The sequence below is a fragment of the Chelonoidis abingdonii genome, chromosome 13, assembly GCF_003597395.2.
Source record: "Chelonoidis abingdonii isolate Lonesome George chromosome 13, CheloAbing_2.0, whole genome shotgun sequence".
NCBI lineage: Eukaryota > Metazoa > Chordata > Testudines > Testudinidae > Chelonoidis > Chelonoidis abingdonii.
Genome location: NC_133781.1, coordinates 20378509 through 20395757, shown reverse-complemented (window position 1 = coordinate 20395757; position 17249 = coordinate 20378509). Strand labels below are relative to the sequence as shown.

General features: G+C 38.2%; 1 protein-coding gene across 8 annotated transcripts in view; it reads left to right on the top strand.

Annotated features, from left to right (window-relative positions):
* Nucleotides 1-17249, top strand: part of SPAG9 (sperm associated antigen 9) — a 106146-nt gene that overhangs the window by 12729 nt on the left and 76168 nt on the right. For 6 of the 8 annotated variants that reach the window (XM_075071828.1, XM_032785168.2, XM_032785167.2 and 3 more), the window contains exon 3: nucleotides 16295-16365. In XM_075071828.1, the coding sequence (XP_074927929.1) occupies nucleotides 16295-16365 (71 nt within the window). Of the gene's footprint in view, nucleotides 1-9876; nucleotides 9957-16294; nucleotides 16366-17249 lie in introns of all 8 variants that reach the window. The other 2 variants (XM_032785171.2, XM_075071829.1) reach the window with 1 other exon arrangement.

Sequence of the window (17249 nt, the reverse complement as noted above, 5' to 3'; positions counted from 1 at the left end):
TCTCCCCACAAATCATAAGTTGAAGATGAAGGATCTACAGTATTGGTGCTAGATTGATTTTTAATTGATTAGTGTTTTGTCTAGTCTACTGTTAAATGTCCCTAGATTATATGAGTTAATCTAGTGGTGTTCATAGCATAGGTATAGAAATGTTCTACACATTTATTAATGTGAATATTCTTTTAATGGTAACTTAACAAAATAAGGATGTGCAATGCTTTAAAATTTGCTTAAACTGTTGATGAAAAATGTTACATTAAAGACTTAGAAAAGGTAGTGATATATATATATATATAGCGCCTAATGCTGGGCTACAGCACAGCCTTGCCAGTCCAGATGCTGTTACCTGGCACTGGTTCTCAGTTTCCACCCTTTTAACCATGATACTACTTATCAAAACACACTTTTTGTACCATCTCCTTCCTGTCTCCTCTTGTTCCTTCCCTCAGCCAGCTTTCTTTCTTTCATGGTGGATGATTTCTCTGTAATACTAATGAGTAATGTGTAGCTGTCTTTTTTTCCATGAGTAATATGTAGCTCTTGTTCTCCTCTCTCACCTAAAAAACAGGAAGACACTTGTGTTTTGTTTTGTTTTTCGGTGGCATGCATGCATCTACAGCAAGGTTAGAGATTGAAGAGCTAGGTAATGTTGTGCTCTGGAGTATGTAAAAGGAGGGTGATACAGATCATCTTAACTGTTTTTTCTTAAAGTAAATATTGGAGTTATATGGTGTCTGATTAGACCAAGACCCTGCTCCTCGCCGGATTAGAATATTATGGGCAGATCTTTGCAGAGTGCATTGTGCAGGAGTACGTGCCTCAGATACTGTATATGATATGCTAAACAGAGACACTCTTATAGGAATTGACAAAGTAAACTCAGTGTCACTGACCCTGGATAGGCTGCCCCCCTAAGACCCTCTTTCAGTCCCCTGAGTGGATCTCTTTAAAATGCTACACCCATGCCTCCACTTCTCTGCAGTAAGATCCTGCAATCCAGCCACTCTGTCTAGGTCTCTAGATTACAACCCCTGAGTAACAATGTTGACTAATTCAGCAGATCCAATGAGGGCTGGTCCCTGCAAGGGTTTCCTTTTGGGAGCCTGTGACAGCATATGCTTGTAGGGAGACATAAACAGCTTCTTGAAAACAAAGCAGGATTTATTTTTGCCCAAAAGATTTGCAACAGAGGAGTAGATTTAAAATACAGACCCACACTCATATTTCCTTACTTAAACTTACCTTTCTATCCATAGCTCAAGTGCGTTTGGCTTATTCTCCATCTTTTAGTTGGGAGAAAAAGCATTCATGGCTTTTAGCCTTCTCCTGTCTCCGAATGTCTGGTACGTTCTGGTCAGCCTCTCTCTGCTCATCCATAACCTATCTTCCTTTTCTAGTTTCTTGGAGGGATTAGGTCTCCTTTTGGGTATGTCTGCACTGCAAGCAGAGGTATGACTGTCATATGTGTAGGCATACTCGAGGTAGCTTTGATCTAGCTGGCTTAAATATTAAAGCAGTGAAACTGTAACAGCACAGGGTGTATGTATAAGCCTGCCAGAGCATTTTTTTCTGATATTCTCTGTCAGAAGCTGCGTATTACTGAAGAGGCTCACCTCAGGACTCTTAACTCCTCGCCTGTTACCATCTACCTAAAAAATTGTGGTGGTCTAGCATTTAGTTTGGTAGATCACTCCATGTGTTCCTTTTTGTGCAGTTACGTGAGGAAATGGTTGCCTTAATGGAAAAAGCTAGCTTCATGTCTGGCCTCTTAATGCTAAATTACAGCCTGACTTTTTTCTAAAGTGCAGTTCCTGTTAAAGTTGTCGCAGGCCATTTCACTAAACTTTATACGATATTGGATTTCTTTAGGAAGTAGTTGTGGCATACTGAGGAATGGTGGTTTAAATTCAGTTCTACTTTTGCTTCTCTTATAGCACTGATTCAGTTTTTGTTGTGTAAATTGAGTGCTCCATGTTTCACCTTTAAGACAAGAAATATGAGGTGTTTGGTAGAAATTCAGCACATTTGGAAGTGATCTGCCAAACTAATACTATTTAATGTGTATTTAAGATTTTTAACCTTAAAATAACCTAGAAATATTGGAGAATTAAATACAATATCTAACTTCAGTCTGAGTTACCCAGATTTCTATAAAGCCCTCAAACATTAATATTTTTTTTAAAATGGACTTGCTTACTTTTACTATGGAATGTCTTTTTAAATCAAGATGGATTTGTTACATGGTGACAGTACATAACACCATAGAATGCCACATTTTTATACTATTTAGTATCTGCTATAATCAGTTTATGTATGGTTACTTTACTGCCTTTTAATGTGAAGACTCTGCTGTTCGTTCGGATTTGGCATGTCTATTGCAGTAGGCACGTTAAGGCTATTGGAAGCAGTGCAGGTTTGGCGTTCTGTTTCAGTGCCATTTCTGATAGATCAGAATAGTTACTATGTGAAACAGTTAATAGTTTGCTAGTTCATATTTGGAAGTTAATTCATATTAATTGCTTGGAAAAAGGCTTGTTCCAGAAGCGGAATTTAGTACTGATAAGTGGTGTTTTTAGGGGAGAATTGCATTTTGCTTTTGGAATAAGTCATCAGAAACATAGAATTCAAGGATTAGAAACTTGACTAGCAAACCTTTCTAAAATTTTGGAAGTATACATATTGCTAGAAACACTGGTTTTTGAATACTTAAATAGTGCACCAATCAAACTTTAATGAGTTTTTCATATGCTACCTCAGTGGCCAACTTGGCATGGAGAATTTGAAAACAAGATTGCAAACATTCAACAGATGATTAATGGAAAGTGAGTGTAAAAGAGGAATGGGACAAAAAAATTCAGTTGACGCCTGACAAATAGCGCATTACAGATGGATTGTGCGTGTAAAAAAAAAAAAAAAAAAAAGACCTGAGTGGTTGGCATTGTGAAAATCATACTGATGTACACGTCATTTTATAAGGTAGTCCAGTTGTACTGTGGTGGTGTCATCTTTCCCATTTTAGCTGAGAGACCTATTTAGATGTCTGTCCTATGGTACCAAACTATGGGACATAATGTCCCCCTTTCAATTCCCTGGATACTGCTACATGCTTATTTTTTTGTTTACATTCCTTTTCTCTCTCCTTTTGCTTCCCTCAACTTTTGGGCTTTTAAAGGGGCTTATCCTGTGGCATCATTTGGTAACACTTAATTACTTATTGGATGTTATGCTAGCATTGCTAAAGGACATGGAGTGAACATTTGAGACAGAGTAAGGAAACTGAGACCTGACTTTGCCTTGTTCTTCAGAGAGCCCAAGGTGGCAACACTGTATGACCTGAGTATACTGAAGATACAATATTTTATTACTGTTATTGGTCCTTAATATCAGTGGATGTTGGCAGATTTTGGAAGCTTGATTTGTGAATGTCTCCTGTTGTGTGCATGGTATGATAATTTTTAAAAGCTCAAATGAGGGTTGAAATTTTAGCTGCAAATTTTAATGGTGGCTGAGAACAGGTCTGAAAACATGGACTCCTTAGTTTCTATTCCAGCAGTTAATTCCTTCCATAGTTTGGGCAAGTTACTTCAAGTTTGATTAAGATCTGCAGAGTAACCGTATAAAAGGGGAATCATGGATTCTGTACTTATTTCTGTGACTTTTACAATCAAATTATATTAAAAATGTACATTAAAAGCATTAAGATTGCAAAGGTTGCAAAGTCAAGCAGTCAAAAAATAGGAAATGGTTCTTTCCTTGTGTATATGTATTTAATTACATGATCATATAATATGCTTTCCACACGATCCCTGCCTCATCCAGTGCATACTTCAAATGGTTAGTTATATGATGATTATCATGCAGTGTGTGGCCCCATGTTTTATTTACCACATACCTTCCAAATACTGCAATGAATACAGGTTTTTTTAGGTTTCTCATGGGCTTTTCTACTGAGATCATCACTATAGTATCTGAGTGCTTTACAGATATTAAGTAAATTATTTTCACAACACTCCTGCAAGATGTATGGTTGTGCTGATATTCCCATTCTGCAACTGAGGAATTGAGACACAAAGAAACCAAGGTAAAACTATCATAAGAGACCACTAATTTTGAATGCCCAGCTTGAGATACTTGGAACTAACTTTTTCAGAGTACTTAGCATTTTGTCAGCACTTCATGTGTTCAAGATGCAGCTCCCATCAGCTTGGGCTACGTTGTGATCCTCAGCTCTTCTGCAAATCGGGTCCCTCAAGTTGTATATCTGGAAATTGAGAAACGTAATTTGATTTGATTTTAATATTCTCAGCATCACGTAGCAACTCCATGGGAGAGCAGGGATAGAATCCTGTTCTCTACGATTCATTTAATTCCCTTAACTACAGGAAGGGAAAGGATATTGTTGTGGTTATCGGCCTTATTTACTATACGCCGTCTGCTGCAAATAGGGCAGAGGATATAGAGACAGATGCCTTATTTACTCCACAACTCTGATTGATTTTCTTGAGCACCCTCTATCCTGTGCACTAAATGAAGCAGAGTCCTGCAGACAATCAAATGTGATCATATAACTGCAGACTGTATTATAACACATCTGTGCTAGGGGGGATTGTTAAGGTTTCAAAAGGAATCTGAATTTTAGCACATTATAACTTCTGAATGCTTGAATTTTCCATCTCAATGCTCATAACATAATAAAAATCTTGCAGAACCGTATTGACTTCCTCATGGGTTGGAAGAGGGGACCGCAGCACAGATGACTACAACTTCATCCAGTGGAGAAACTGGCAGCAATACTAAGGGCTTGTCTACACTACCGCGCAGGGTCAATCTAAGATACTCAACTATGAATAGCATAGCTGAAGTCGATGTACTTAGATCTAATTATGGTAAGTCGACAGCTGACACTCTCCCGTCTACTCTGCTTAGGCTTCTCCTTCTGGTGTAGTACCGGAATTGACAGGAAAGTGCTCAGCGGTTGATTTATCACGTCTATACTAGATACAATAAATCGCCCCCCGCTGGATCGATTGCTGCTCACCAGTCCTGTGGGTAGTGTAGACAAGCCCTCAGTCACTATCTGTATAGACCAGCTACTAGAGGAGGCTGAGACACATCTTCTGCCAGTGGGTTTCACAGTTATTTGCTTGACAGCAGAGGAATGTTGGGACTTCTTGGTTCTTTTGTATTATATGGACAAGTCCACTCTAGTGTTTAAAGACCCTAGTGTCCCTACCTTCTTATGTTCCATTCTCCCTGCTCCTTTCCACCTCTGCATCTCTTCCCTCTAGCCCTGGGGTCAGCAGTGTTTCAGAAGTGCTGTGCCGAGTCTTCATTTATTCACTCTAATTTTAAGGTTTTGCATGCCAGTAATACATTTTAATGTTTTTAGGTCTCTTTCTATAAGTCTATAATATATAACTAAACTATTGTTGTATATAAATGAAATAAGGTTTTTAAAATGTTTAAGAAGTTTCATTTAAAATGAAATTAAAATGCAGAGGACCTGGGCAGTGTGAGTGCCACTGAAAATCAACTCACATGCTGCCTTCGGCTTGCCATAGGTTGCCTATCCCTGCTTTACCCTTTCCATCTCTCTGCTTCTCACTGCTATGTATTTCTACTTCTTTCTACTTTCTGGGCACCAGCAGGGAGCATTGGGAGCACAGGAGTCAGTCCCTCCACTCTCAGTTCTGGGTCCACAGTACCTCGTGGCTGTAGAGAGAAATAACAGGTAAAATAGCGCTCAGCCCTTTCGGAACTGCACTGGTGCATGTTCATTTACTAATCTTTGAGGGATTCATGTATATGTTAGTGTGAGCGCAAGAGTATAATTCAAGAAGCCATTTAGCCCCTGACTATTGTATTTCTGATTTATTTAGGAAGGGTGATATTTAGATAAAGGTGCACCATAATTGTTACTAGGCTTTGGAGCATTTGGGAAGATTCTTGTCATTAAGATGTCAACTTGAAACTAAGTGTGTTAGCCTGGAATTGCCTTCACACTTTTGATTACATAGCAGTTTTCTTGGATGTGATATTGTTTCGTTTCATGTGAAATGAGTAGAGACTCCTGCTTTTCTGAGTGGTAACTCTTTGAAGATGTTATTACTTTCTGTGTGATCAAGTACTTCTTCTATGCTAAACTTTACTCTTACACGCATCTCCAGTGTAAACTTAAGCTTTAGGATAGAAGTATTACACAGTACAGAAATAATATATTCCTGCTCTTTAGTAATTTTTGACTGCCGATTTTTTTTGGAGTTAGATAAGACCATTAACATACTGAAAATAAATTGGGTTTTTACAAATGTCCTGCCTTCGTACTTTGTGATTTTGTATACACAAATCAGAATGCCTCCTTAATCATTCTTCTTGTTTCAGAAACCTATTATGGGAATGTTTCTGTGGGACTGAATGTAAATCTGGCCCTAATAATTGTCTACTGCAGAAATCACTTATTACCTGTCTCTGAAATCATCTGAAAGGCCCAAATCATGTTTTCTTTGACAAATTGAGCCACTCTAGATCTGTGTTACTGTTTTGAGATGGTAGATTCTGTCTTATATAAGTTATCCACCATTAACTGTCTCGTATGCTTTATCATACTAGAAGCAAATTTTATAGAATTAATTATTCACTTTATCCATTGTTTTAACTATAACTAGGCAGTTTAAGTCTTGCTCATAAGATCCTGGCCTGGTTGTAGAGGCTTACTCTTGGAAAAACTACAAATCATACTTGCTTAAGTGATATTTCCAGTGATACATTTTCATATTTAAATTCTAATTTACTGTTTACACTGAGGCTGCCTTGATCTCCAATAAATGACTAAATACTGGAATTTTAGACAATAATGCTGTTCCCTAATTGTTCATAACAGTTAAATTAATAGGACTGCATATAGTATATTGTGGTATTAAAAGCTCTTGCTTTTTGAACCGAAAGACTTTCTACAGCTAATACATGATGTGAATTTAAGAGCCTGGATTTTTGTGGGATACCATTTCCTATTAGAATGCATGTATTCTTAAATCCTAAGTGCTGCTGCTTTTGAACACTAACCTCTTGAAGCAAATATCACATTGCCTAGTTCTGTAGAAAATTGATTAAACTCCATTGTGCAACAAAATAACTGCAAAACATGTGAGTCTTCAGAACATTCTTGTTGAGCACTAACTTAAATTTCTTTTTTAAACTAAGTTTGAGTCTAGAATTGCAGCAATACAAGCTGAAGTCTTATTTGCAATATATTGGGTCACAGATAGAGGGCAATTTTCTCCCTGCCTGTCATATCCATTGTCTTGATCAGGAGTCTGAAATGACCATGAGGGCCACATGAGGACTTGTACATTGGCCTGAGGGCTGCATTACTGACACCTTCCCGCGCTGCCCTCGGCCCCACCCCACTCCACCTCTTCCATGAGGCCCTGCCTCTGCCCCTCCTCTTCCCATCCCTTCCCTACTCCCATTCCAGCCCCTTCCCCAGTACCTGGGGGAGGAGGGGCACAAGAGTCTGTGTGTGTTGCTGTTGCTTCAGGCACTGTGGGGGCAGGAGCCTGGTACGTGTCAGGCCGGAGCTGCTCTAGGTAAATGCTGGGGGAGGGTGGGGAGGCCACAAGGAGCTCACGGGCTGCAGAAAATAACCTCGTGGGCCACGTGTTTGAGACTCCTGGTCTTGACAGCGTAACCTCCCTGGGAGGAACCAACCACGTAGTGCAGTGAGGTAGTTAGTGCCGTACCATTCAACTCTCTTGAACTATTGCCAAGTCTGGTACTGGTGGGCCTACCTGAAATGGCTTTGTGGTTTGATCCCTCACTGTCTCTAAGAAATGAATGAAAACCACCTACAAACTTCACATAAATTGCAAAACTGGACATCAGATGGCCAAACTCTGGATATTATTCACTTGAACTTGAGCTAGGCATTCAACCTGTATTAAAAAATTATTTATATAGCACCGGAAAAGGATGAGGATCCAGCTGACACGGTCTTATAGCATAACTTTATCAACTTAAAATGTTTTCTAGAAAAACCTTGTTTTTTGTTTCAGTATCAATCCTTTATTTGAGACAACAGGCTGGCCTGTTTAATGTAGTTGTTGACCTACTGCACCCACTGGCATTGATTCTTCCTCTGTATTCTGTGGAAATCGATAGCCCACTAGATGGAGCAGAGCTACAGTTAGAGAGCTTGTCATAGGAGTCAGTCATGTTACAGAACTGGAGACACACATGTAGTAGAAAATCAGAACAACATAATGGATCAGTGTGCTTTAAACTCTACTCATGTGAAGCCTATTAATAAAACTAAGTGTGTGGGGGCGGGGAGTGAAGGGGACAGGACGTTTAAAGTTAACCAGTATTAATCATAAATATTACGTGACCAATATCAGCACTGATGTATTTCTCAGGGGAAAGTTAACAATAAAAGGTTTAGCTACTGCCCAGGCCTGATAAGCTACAGATTTGTTGAGGATCTTTAGTTTGTTAAATTTTAGACTGCCTTCTAAATTTTGCTTGTCCAAAAAACTTGACTTGCTGTAGTTGTTACTTACAGCAAAGGGTGTGTAAGATTTTAAATGTCTTTTTGGATTTTACATTATGGCTTGTCATTGTTGGTAACCTGGCTTCTTTTATAAAGTTAATGCACTGTAGTTTTAGCATCACTGTTCTCCTGGTATTGAGCTCTTTCAGAAACAGCAGCATTTTGTATCGTGATTCCATTCTTCACTCTGTCCATTTTTCGCCCTGTAGTCATTGTCAGGATGCTCCGTTACTTCTGGATGTAGGTTGGCTAAACAATGTGGTAGATTCAAGTTGTTCTGGCAGAAATTGTCTTTGCTTGTGTCTTTAGAGTCTAGCTCAGTGGGCTTCAGCTCTTGAGCATGGAGGGATCCTAGAGTGCTACTGTTATATAAACATTAAATGAAAATAACATGCATTTTAGATGATAACTTTATTTAAAAAATTTCACTGTTTGTCAAGTTTAAAGATTTTCAGTGATAGTTTCTACTCGATCAAATTGGGAACTCAGTGGGACTTAAAGCAATATTAGTGGACACATTACAGTCTAAAGGTAATGGATGTCGGTTCATTTCATGTATCATAGGGGTAGTCGTATTAGTTTGGATCTGTAAAAGCAGCAAAGAGTCCTGTGGCACCTTACAGACTAACAGACGTATTGGAGCATGAGCTTTCGTGGGTATGCATCCGATGAAGTGGATATTCACCCACGAAAGCTCATGCTCCAATACGTCTGTTAGTCTGTAAGGTGCCACAGGACTCTCTGCTGCTTGTTCATTTTATGGAATTCTGCAAGCAAAAAACTGAATATATGCACATTGTTATTTTCTCAAGAGCAAATATTTCTGTAATCTTGGAAGTCTAAATCAGCATATTGTCAATTTAAAAACTTTAACTACAGTGTAGAACAAGTATTAAATGTGAACTATTTGAAGGTGTTAAAACTCTTGCCAAGGAACTGGGTTTACTATTTGTCTTAAACAGTATGTTTTACCCTCAGATTCTGTCTAGCTTTCTTATTTCTTTGTAGTTAAACCTTTGTGTTGAATCGATTTAGTTTTTCCCTGCGAAGGTTGGGATGGTCAGTTTAACAAGTAGTCACTAAAGATTAAAGAAGGTGTGTTCTGTATCTTTTAAAGTTGGTATGAGACATGCTGTTAGGGAATCAGGTGAAGGAAGACTTTCCAAGGAGAACGTTCAGAATGGGCTTAAGTGTCATGCAAGTAAGGCCCACTAATAAATGGGATCTCTTTGCCCTGCCTGCATGGCAGGGGCTGATAATTCCTCTTAAGGAGGCATCTGATCAGTTGGATTTGGCTTTCTAGCAGGTCTGTTTCTCTTTCTCCCCCTTAGGCTAATCAGCAGTTTGAGGCAGAGGACAACAAACAGATGGAGGGTGTTCCAAACTTGGCAAAAGCCATCAAACTTGGGAGGTAAGATCTGATTTTTGAACAGGCAGGCCAGGCAGCTTTTATTGCCTAATCCTTCATACTTGTTCTCAGGATGGAGGTGGAAGTTCCAAATGCTTCACCTCAGTTTCCCTTAATACTTTATTTCCTGTTTTGAGGCTTGACTGGTTCAGCTTGAGATGAACTGGATAAGTTTAAATCAAGGAGGCTTAAGTTTTCATATGGCGTACTGGTATTTCAGATCTTTGGATATTGTTTCACTTTGTGCTGTATATCAGATTGCAGATGAGTCTTGAGCGTGTGTTAAAGTAAACAGTTTCTTTCATGGAAGCTTTGTTTTTTCAGTGGAATCTGTTTTCTTTTCAGTCTAGTGTTCTGATTTTTTGAATATTTACAACTTGGTTTACATACTACATTCAAAGCTGTCTAATTTGTATAGATGCAGAACTTGATTGAGGATTTAGAGCTCTGTATAAAAATTGAATTGTCCAAAAAAAATTAGTTAAAAAAAAAAATTACTTCCTTAAATTGATCAATGGGGATTCTTCCACTGTTCAGGATAGTATTTTTCAATGTGTAAAACACCATTTAAATGAATTAGGTAAGGTGTTGTTTAGTAGGTGTGTATTGTACCTGGAAAGATTGAACTTTTAGAAGAAAATCTACTCTGCAGTACTGCAAAATCAGTATTGAACTTGTAATGTGTTATGACAAATTGGGCATTCAATTAACTTCACTAACTGTAATTTTTTCTGAAAAAAATTGGTGATATGCAAGATCTGAGAAACTAGACTTCAATCTATGCTGAATATTAAACAATAGAAGTAAAGGACTGTTTGTGGTTAGATACTCTTGGTAGCTGACACACAATTTAGTACAGATTAAGTCTGACAAAAGTTGCTCAATTCTTGATTCTCCTGTCTGTCTTAAATGGCAGCAGATAATGATCTTGCCAAGTCATCTTCTTAAAATACATGTGAATATAATTATAAATAAGGCTAACTGTTAGATCTCTCCCTTCATCTGAATAGTTGTATTTGGCTAGCAGGAAAATTGAGAATGGATTTGTTTTCAGCAATTTAAGTATTTATTTCAATGAAAGGGCCAAAACAGGTTGTTTTTAATCTCTGCTTGAAACTTTCTGTAGGCTTCCTTCACCCCACCATCCTTATGGTGATATCTTTTCAATACTTTTCTAGCCAGAAATAGGGGTCTGAGACATTGGATTGCAAAAGGAACTTTTTCAGTTGCTTTATGATCATTTCTTTAATATAATCTCAAATTTCTACATGTTTGTTTTTAAATCCCTTCGCTGTGAGGCTGTAGGGTGTTCCAAATGGCACTACAGTTAGCCTACCACTACAGTTAGCCTACTGAAATGGATGTTACCTGGCCGATTTCAGACTCCTACTCTGCTCCATGTGCAAGCTGAGCAAAATGAAAATGAGGCAACCTTCAGACTTAAATTTGTTGCCCTGGTGGTGGTATTGCCAGTCTAAAGAGCTTTGTGTGCTGCCATCTAGCCTATTGCTGTGGTGATGTCCTGTTTATCTTGGGAATAGGAGACCCATTTGTAAGCCCATATTAATTGCTAAGCTTTTGTTTCTTTTTTGAACCAGGTTCTGATACCCTTACTCAGTGTCTTAGAGTTTTATACTGTTGTTTATCAGTGCTGTATCTGAGCATCGTCTGTGTAAAATTCAGTAGCAATAGTGAAGTCCCTGAAGGATTCCATGGAGTGTCCGATTCTCCCTTTTTAAGTAAAAATCTTGGGGTTGGGTGTATTGGGTTTTGTTTTGCTTCATTGGCTTCTTTTACGGGGTTGTTAGTTTGTGGGGGGGAAGTGAGTTGTGTCTCAGATGGGGTTGTGGGTGTTGTCATTCTTGCTATAATGAAAGGCTTTTTTGTTTTAAAAAAAAAAAAATATGTTGCAGTGTTGGGTAAAAGATGGACAGGCTCCTGTCCTCATTTCAGAGTTTGCCTGTTTTTCTTTCCATGGCAAGGGCTGTGTGCTCCCATCCTCCCTCTCCTCCCCCTGCCCCCCAGGGACTGTGCACGCACTGTCATTTGTCCCCTCTCCCCTCCCCCCCATTTCTTCTTTCTGTTTGGGCGAAAAGTCATTCAGGATGTCAACATGTTAAACTTTATTGGGAGGATGGACTGAGATGAGGTGAGAGTATTATGCTGGAATGTTGTGCAGGTTTTTTTTGATCTATAAACAATTGCAGAAGTGCTTGAGACTATGATGAAAAGCTGACAGGGGCTTCATCTGTCTCACTTTTTCCTCTTCTGGTTTCCAGTTTTTCTTCAAAATCAATAGGGTTTTGTTTATTGATGCCTACAACTTTCCATGAAATTCTGTAATTGATCAGATGTGGCATTCAAAAGTTATTTCATTACAGACAGACAAGAAAATGCCATCAAGTTGAGTGTAAGGCTGTCACAGCTTGACTAGCAAATCCCAGGATGAAATGCGTGAGCAAGAGACTAGACATTCAGTTGTAGGCATCTTGCTGAAGAAAGAACTCCTGAAGAGATTAGACTAAACCAGAGTTAGACATTTTGGTCACATTGCAGGGCCTTCCTCTACTAAAATGTTCCCACAACAAGTAGAATGGTTATGAAATAAATCTATGTGGGTGTTCACCCTGGGTCTTTAGTGCCTGCATCTAGTGAAACTCATCCATAGCTTTAATTATGGAGCTGCCATTCTTGTTAGAATAGGCCCAATGAAGGAGGCAAATAGCCTAATTTGGGGTAGCAGTAGGACAGCATCAGTGATCTTAAACTGTTAACCACAGTAAATTGTAGAAAGCAGATTTTACTGCTGATTTCATTTAGGTAGACTGTGGTGATCAAAATGAAGTGTTGGGAATTAGTCTCATAGTTTAACTGTAAAGTGATAGTCATTTAAATGTGGCATGTGTTTAGGTCACCTCTGGTGAATTCTGGAAAATCATTGAGCCAGTACTAGTTAAGACATAAGTCAGAGGACTTAAACTTGTATCAGTGTGTTTTTTCTGTGCTAATCTCCAGCTGTGACTACAGTGAATATAATCATCTAGTCACCAGCACTGAGAAGCAAAATTTCAAACCCAAGCCATCATTAATTAATATTTAGCATTATCTAGGTCCTGATGCTATTTCAGTGTACTTGGAAACTGTTTCTAAGGAAGGGAACTGGTCTCCCATAACATGAAGCAAATGAGCAATGCTATTTGCTCTTCCTGATTTCCAAACTGCTTGCTTGGACAGAGGCAGTTTTTGAGCACCTGAAAAATTTGGCTGTGAGGGCAAAAGGGAATGACCATAATACCTTTCCTCTTAAAAGTCCTAAAGCTGATGATTTGACAAACGTATTAGTGACAGGAAAAACTAAGGTGAGCCAGCCTTGCTTGTTGTAAATATTTTTACAGTATCTTTCCATCTGGCCAAGGCATAGTTAACTTAGATTGTAAACTGATATGCTGTAGTCTAGCTGTACTAAAAGATAATAGTTCATATAGTCTGATAGAGTAGGCAAAAGTTGGCTTTTCAAGTAAAATCGGTTGTTTCTCTGGATACTTATCCAAAGCTTCAATGCACTTATCTTCTCTCCCTGAGTGTTCAGAATGGACATTGCCTCTGACAAATTAGATTCTTCTTGTCTGCTTTACTCTACAGTGCCTTGATAATTTCTTTAGAAACGCACAGCTAAGCATCTTGCATCCTATATCAAGCCTTTCAGAATTAATGTTCATGTATTTATTGCTATATTTACATTTTAAGGATACATCCTTAATTGCTGCTAAGTTCACCTTAGAGTTCTCGTTCAGCCTGCCATTACGTGCATTAGATTTTTTTACTGTATTGTAAGAATGGTTCATAGGTGTGTGTGTGTATGTGTATGTGTATATATGTGTGATACTTGTGAGCAGTTTGGTATTTATAACTAGAGTGCAAAAGGTCTTGTCAAATATATTAATGTTCTTAGAAGAGCAAGATGAGATTAGAGTAATGTTGATCAACATGCACAGACAGTTGTAGGTTATGATTACATCTTTTGAATCTATTCAATTTGAACATTTTAAAACTAGTATCTATATAAAGTACCTATATAAAATACATCCTATGTGGAAAATGTAGGGCACTAAAAAAGTGGTGCATTGAGAAATATTAATGACAAGAGGACTCTGGCAATAGTAGAAATGCACAAATTGCAGAGAAAATATTGGCATAGGTCTTGTGATACTAACACAACACTTAGTCTATAGCTGCAGACCGTTGGTAACTGTATTATAAATCATCCTTGAGGGGTTTAAACAGGACAAGTGGAAGAAGAGAACCTCAACTAGAAAATATGGAGCACTTGCCTAAATCAAAAGAATACATAATGTAATATTCTCGCATGTTCCACAAGCAGAAAGTTAGAGTTGACAAACTTGTAATGGCAGGGGGAAAAAAGCTCTACAGCTGAACGAAAGGGAAAAAACAAAACTTTCAGATAACAGCTTATATTAAAATGACATGAGTGAACACTGCAGAAAGCCATGACAGACCATTTTGGTTGGAAAAAGGATTTTCTAAGAAGCTTCCTAACACTGTACTAAATATTAGAATTACATGTTTTGTTATATGAAAGTTAGTGTGAGGATTCCAATTACAGTTAAGTTATGAGCTGAAAGTGTTAAAACCAAGGGTAACCTTGGCTTTATCTGCTGAGAGCTATAGATGATCCTGTACTGGTAAAGTACTTTGTTACTTTTCAGAATGGGACAGAAAACGTACTTGTTTTACTTCTAACCCATTTCTAAGTTGTGGGGAGCAGCTGATCAATTTGGTATATCTTTGACATACCAATAGTATGCAGATTTAAAGTACTCCTTTTTTTAAATAATTTACATTTTGAAAGGTAGCCATAAGATTTTTAAATTTAAAAACAAAAACAAAAAAACAACCAACATTTTAACTGTGAGAGCTAATTCTAACATAGGCCTGGCTGTTCAGAATTCTACTTCTTATACTAAAAATGTAGTGTGAAGAGAGCATTGGGTTTATAAACAGTTGGAAGAGAAATGTGGTATAGGGATACGATAACCTTGGAGATAACTTGGTCTAAGGCCAGGTCTACCCTACAGACCTACATCGGTATAACTTAATTTGCTCAGGTATGAAAAACCCACCCTGCGAGCAACATAAGTTATACCAGCCTAAGCGCCAGTGTGGACAGCACTATGTCAGTGGGGGAGGGACATAGCTAGCGCTGCTCAAGGAGATGGAATAAGTATGCCAATGGGAGAGCTTTCGCTGATCAGTGTAGAGCATCTGCACTAACAGTACTACATCAGTACAGCTGGGCCCCAGTAGTGATTCTACTTTAGTCTCTTCACTAACGTGCTACAGCGGTGCAGCTGTTCTGCTGTAGCATATGTGAAGACAAGCCATAACCAAAAAACCCTATCATCTTTAATCTTGTAAATTAAGACTGCACTGGTGGCTAAAAAATTTTCTAAGTTGTGTTTTAATAAACTTGAGATTAATTTCAGTACATTTGTCTTCAAATGTAAGCATTGAAAGAGAATGAAAAGTTTAGTTTTGGATCTGCAGGACCATTACTTTAATATACAATGGAGTGCAAGGTTGAACTCTTAAATGTAAGAACTCTAGTTATGGCATGCAGAATACAGTAAGTTATGGCCAAATGATTAATACTTTAGATCACTGTAACATAGCGTATCTGGTTAATATTTTCTCTGTTTCGGCCATTTAAAACTTTTCAGTGGAGAAATATAGGTTTGATTTAGGCCTGTGAGTTGGCTGCCTGTTAATGTAGAAGAAAAGTTTTCTAGATTCCAAGGCTAGAAGTTACCATTGTGATCATCTTGTGTGAGTTCCTATTGGTAATGCCGATAGATAGCTTGCAGTTCTCTTCATAGATGTGACCTCTGAATGCAAGATTAACACTATAGCATGTGATAGGATCTCTGTTGCTTCCTACTTTCTCTTGTTGTGCATGTGTGAAAAGAGCTGAACTGGTAGAACTAATGTAAACAATTTTCCTGGACAAATTTAAACAAATTTAACTGGAAATCTGATGATTTTGATAGTCTTACTTGTCGGTGAAAAATGTATTTCAGCTCTCATATGGCTATTTGCAACCTTTTGGGGAAGTGCTTTCTTTAGTTGTAGAAGGGGGGGAGGTGAGAAAGATTGAAGGACAATAATAGAGCTGAATTTCCTCAACTCAAGTGCCCTCTTGCTGCTTGATATCTATCAATTGGAATACCCTGACGTCTGGAGTGAGTTTTGGTCTGTGGAAATCAGACTTTCAGTAGCTAGTATTGAGTCTCCTTGGGTTAACCTTAATTTTTTTTTTTTTCCAGTTAGCAGACTTGAGGAGAGGGAGGCAGAACTGAAGAAAGAATACAATGCACTTCATTCAAGACATACAGAGGTAGGTGTCAAAATACTCCTATATCAAAATGATATAAAATATTTACACCATGTGTGAACTTAAGCTTCCTATGTACAGCAGTTAATGCCAAAGTGGAAAATTTTTAGCCATTCTAGCTTGCTAAGCAGTGTACACAAAATTCTGTTTATGGATTTTGATACTTTTGTTGCCAGCATCCATTGTACACAGGCTCCGTTTGACATTTAGTAGTTTTTATTTGCCATATGTTTGAGTGTATGTATGTTTTCCAGGTTACTTTGCTTGTACAAAACTGTCAGTTATATCAACCCTTCTAGTTTCTATGCCTCCAAAACAATTTTTCAAAGCAAATGTAATGAGCTGCAAACAAATAACTAAAAAGGCAATGTTATCCCCTTATTTCTGGGGTTCTGCATGCATTTTCCTCAATGCCAGTGGTTCCACTTTCTTCCTTGAGAGTTCATTTACCATAGGAAATCAACTTGGTGTTGACAACCATTGTCAGGAGAGTTTCCCTTCATTCTTTCTCTCAACTATTAACAATAACTGCTACGTGAGACCAAACAAAATTGTTCTCAGTGTGGTCTGTTCTTGCAGCTGAACAGTTATAAACCATGTGAAAGAGGCCTGTACTGAATGACTATTAGCAAAGGGTCATCTTCCTAGTGCAGGCAGGGATCCTAGCTGGCCCAGTGTTCATGTATATGTGGGAGTATTTCAGTCTAATAAAACTTTAATTTGAGTACGTTTAATTAACTAAATTTACTATGTTCTGATATTGAGAGAATCTTGCTTGTTGATCCTTTTATTTTCTGAATCCAGCCCTTTTACTGTTCTGTTCTTTCTTAGCTTTCCAGTAGTAGTAAAACTTGATCTTTCAAAGTGAGAGCAATTCTCTTCTGGCC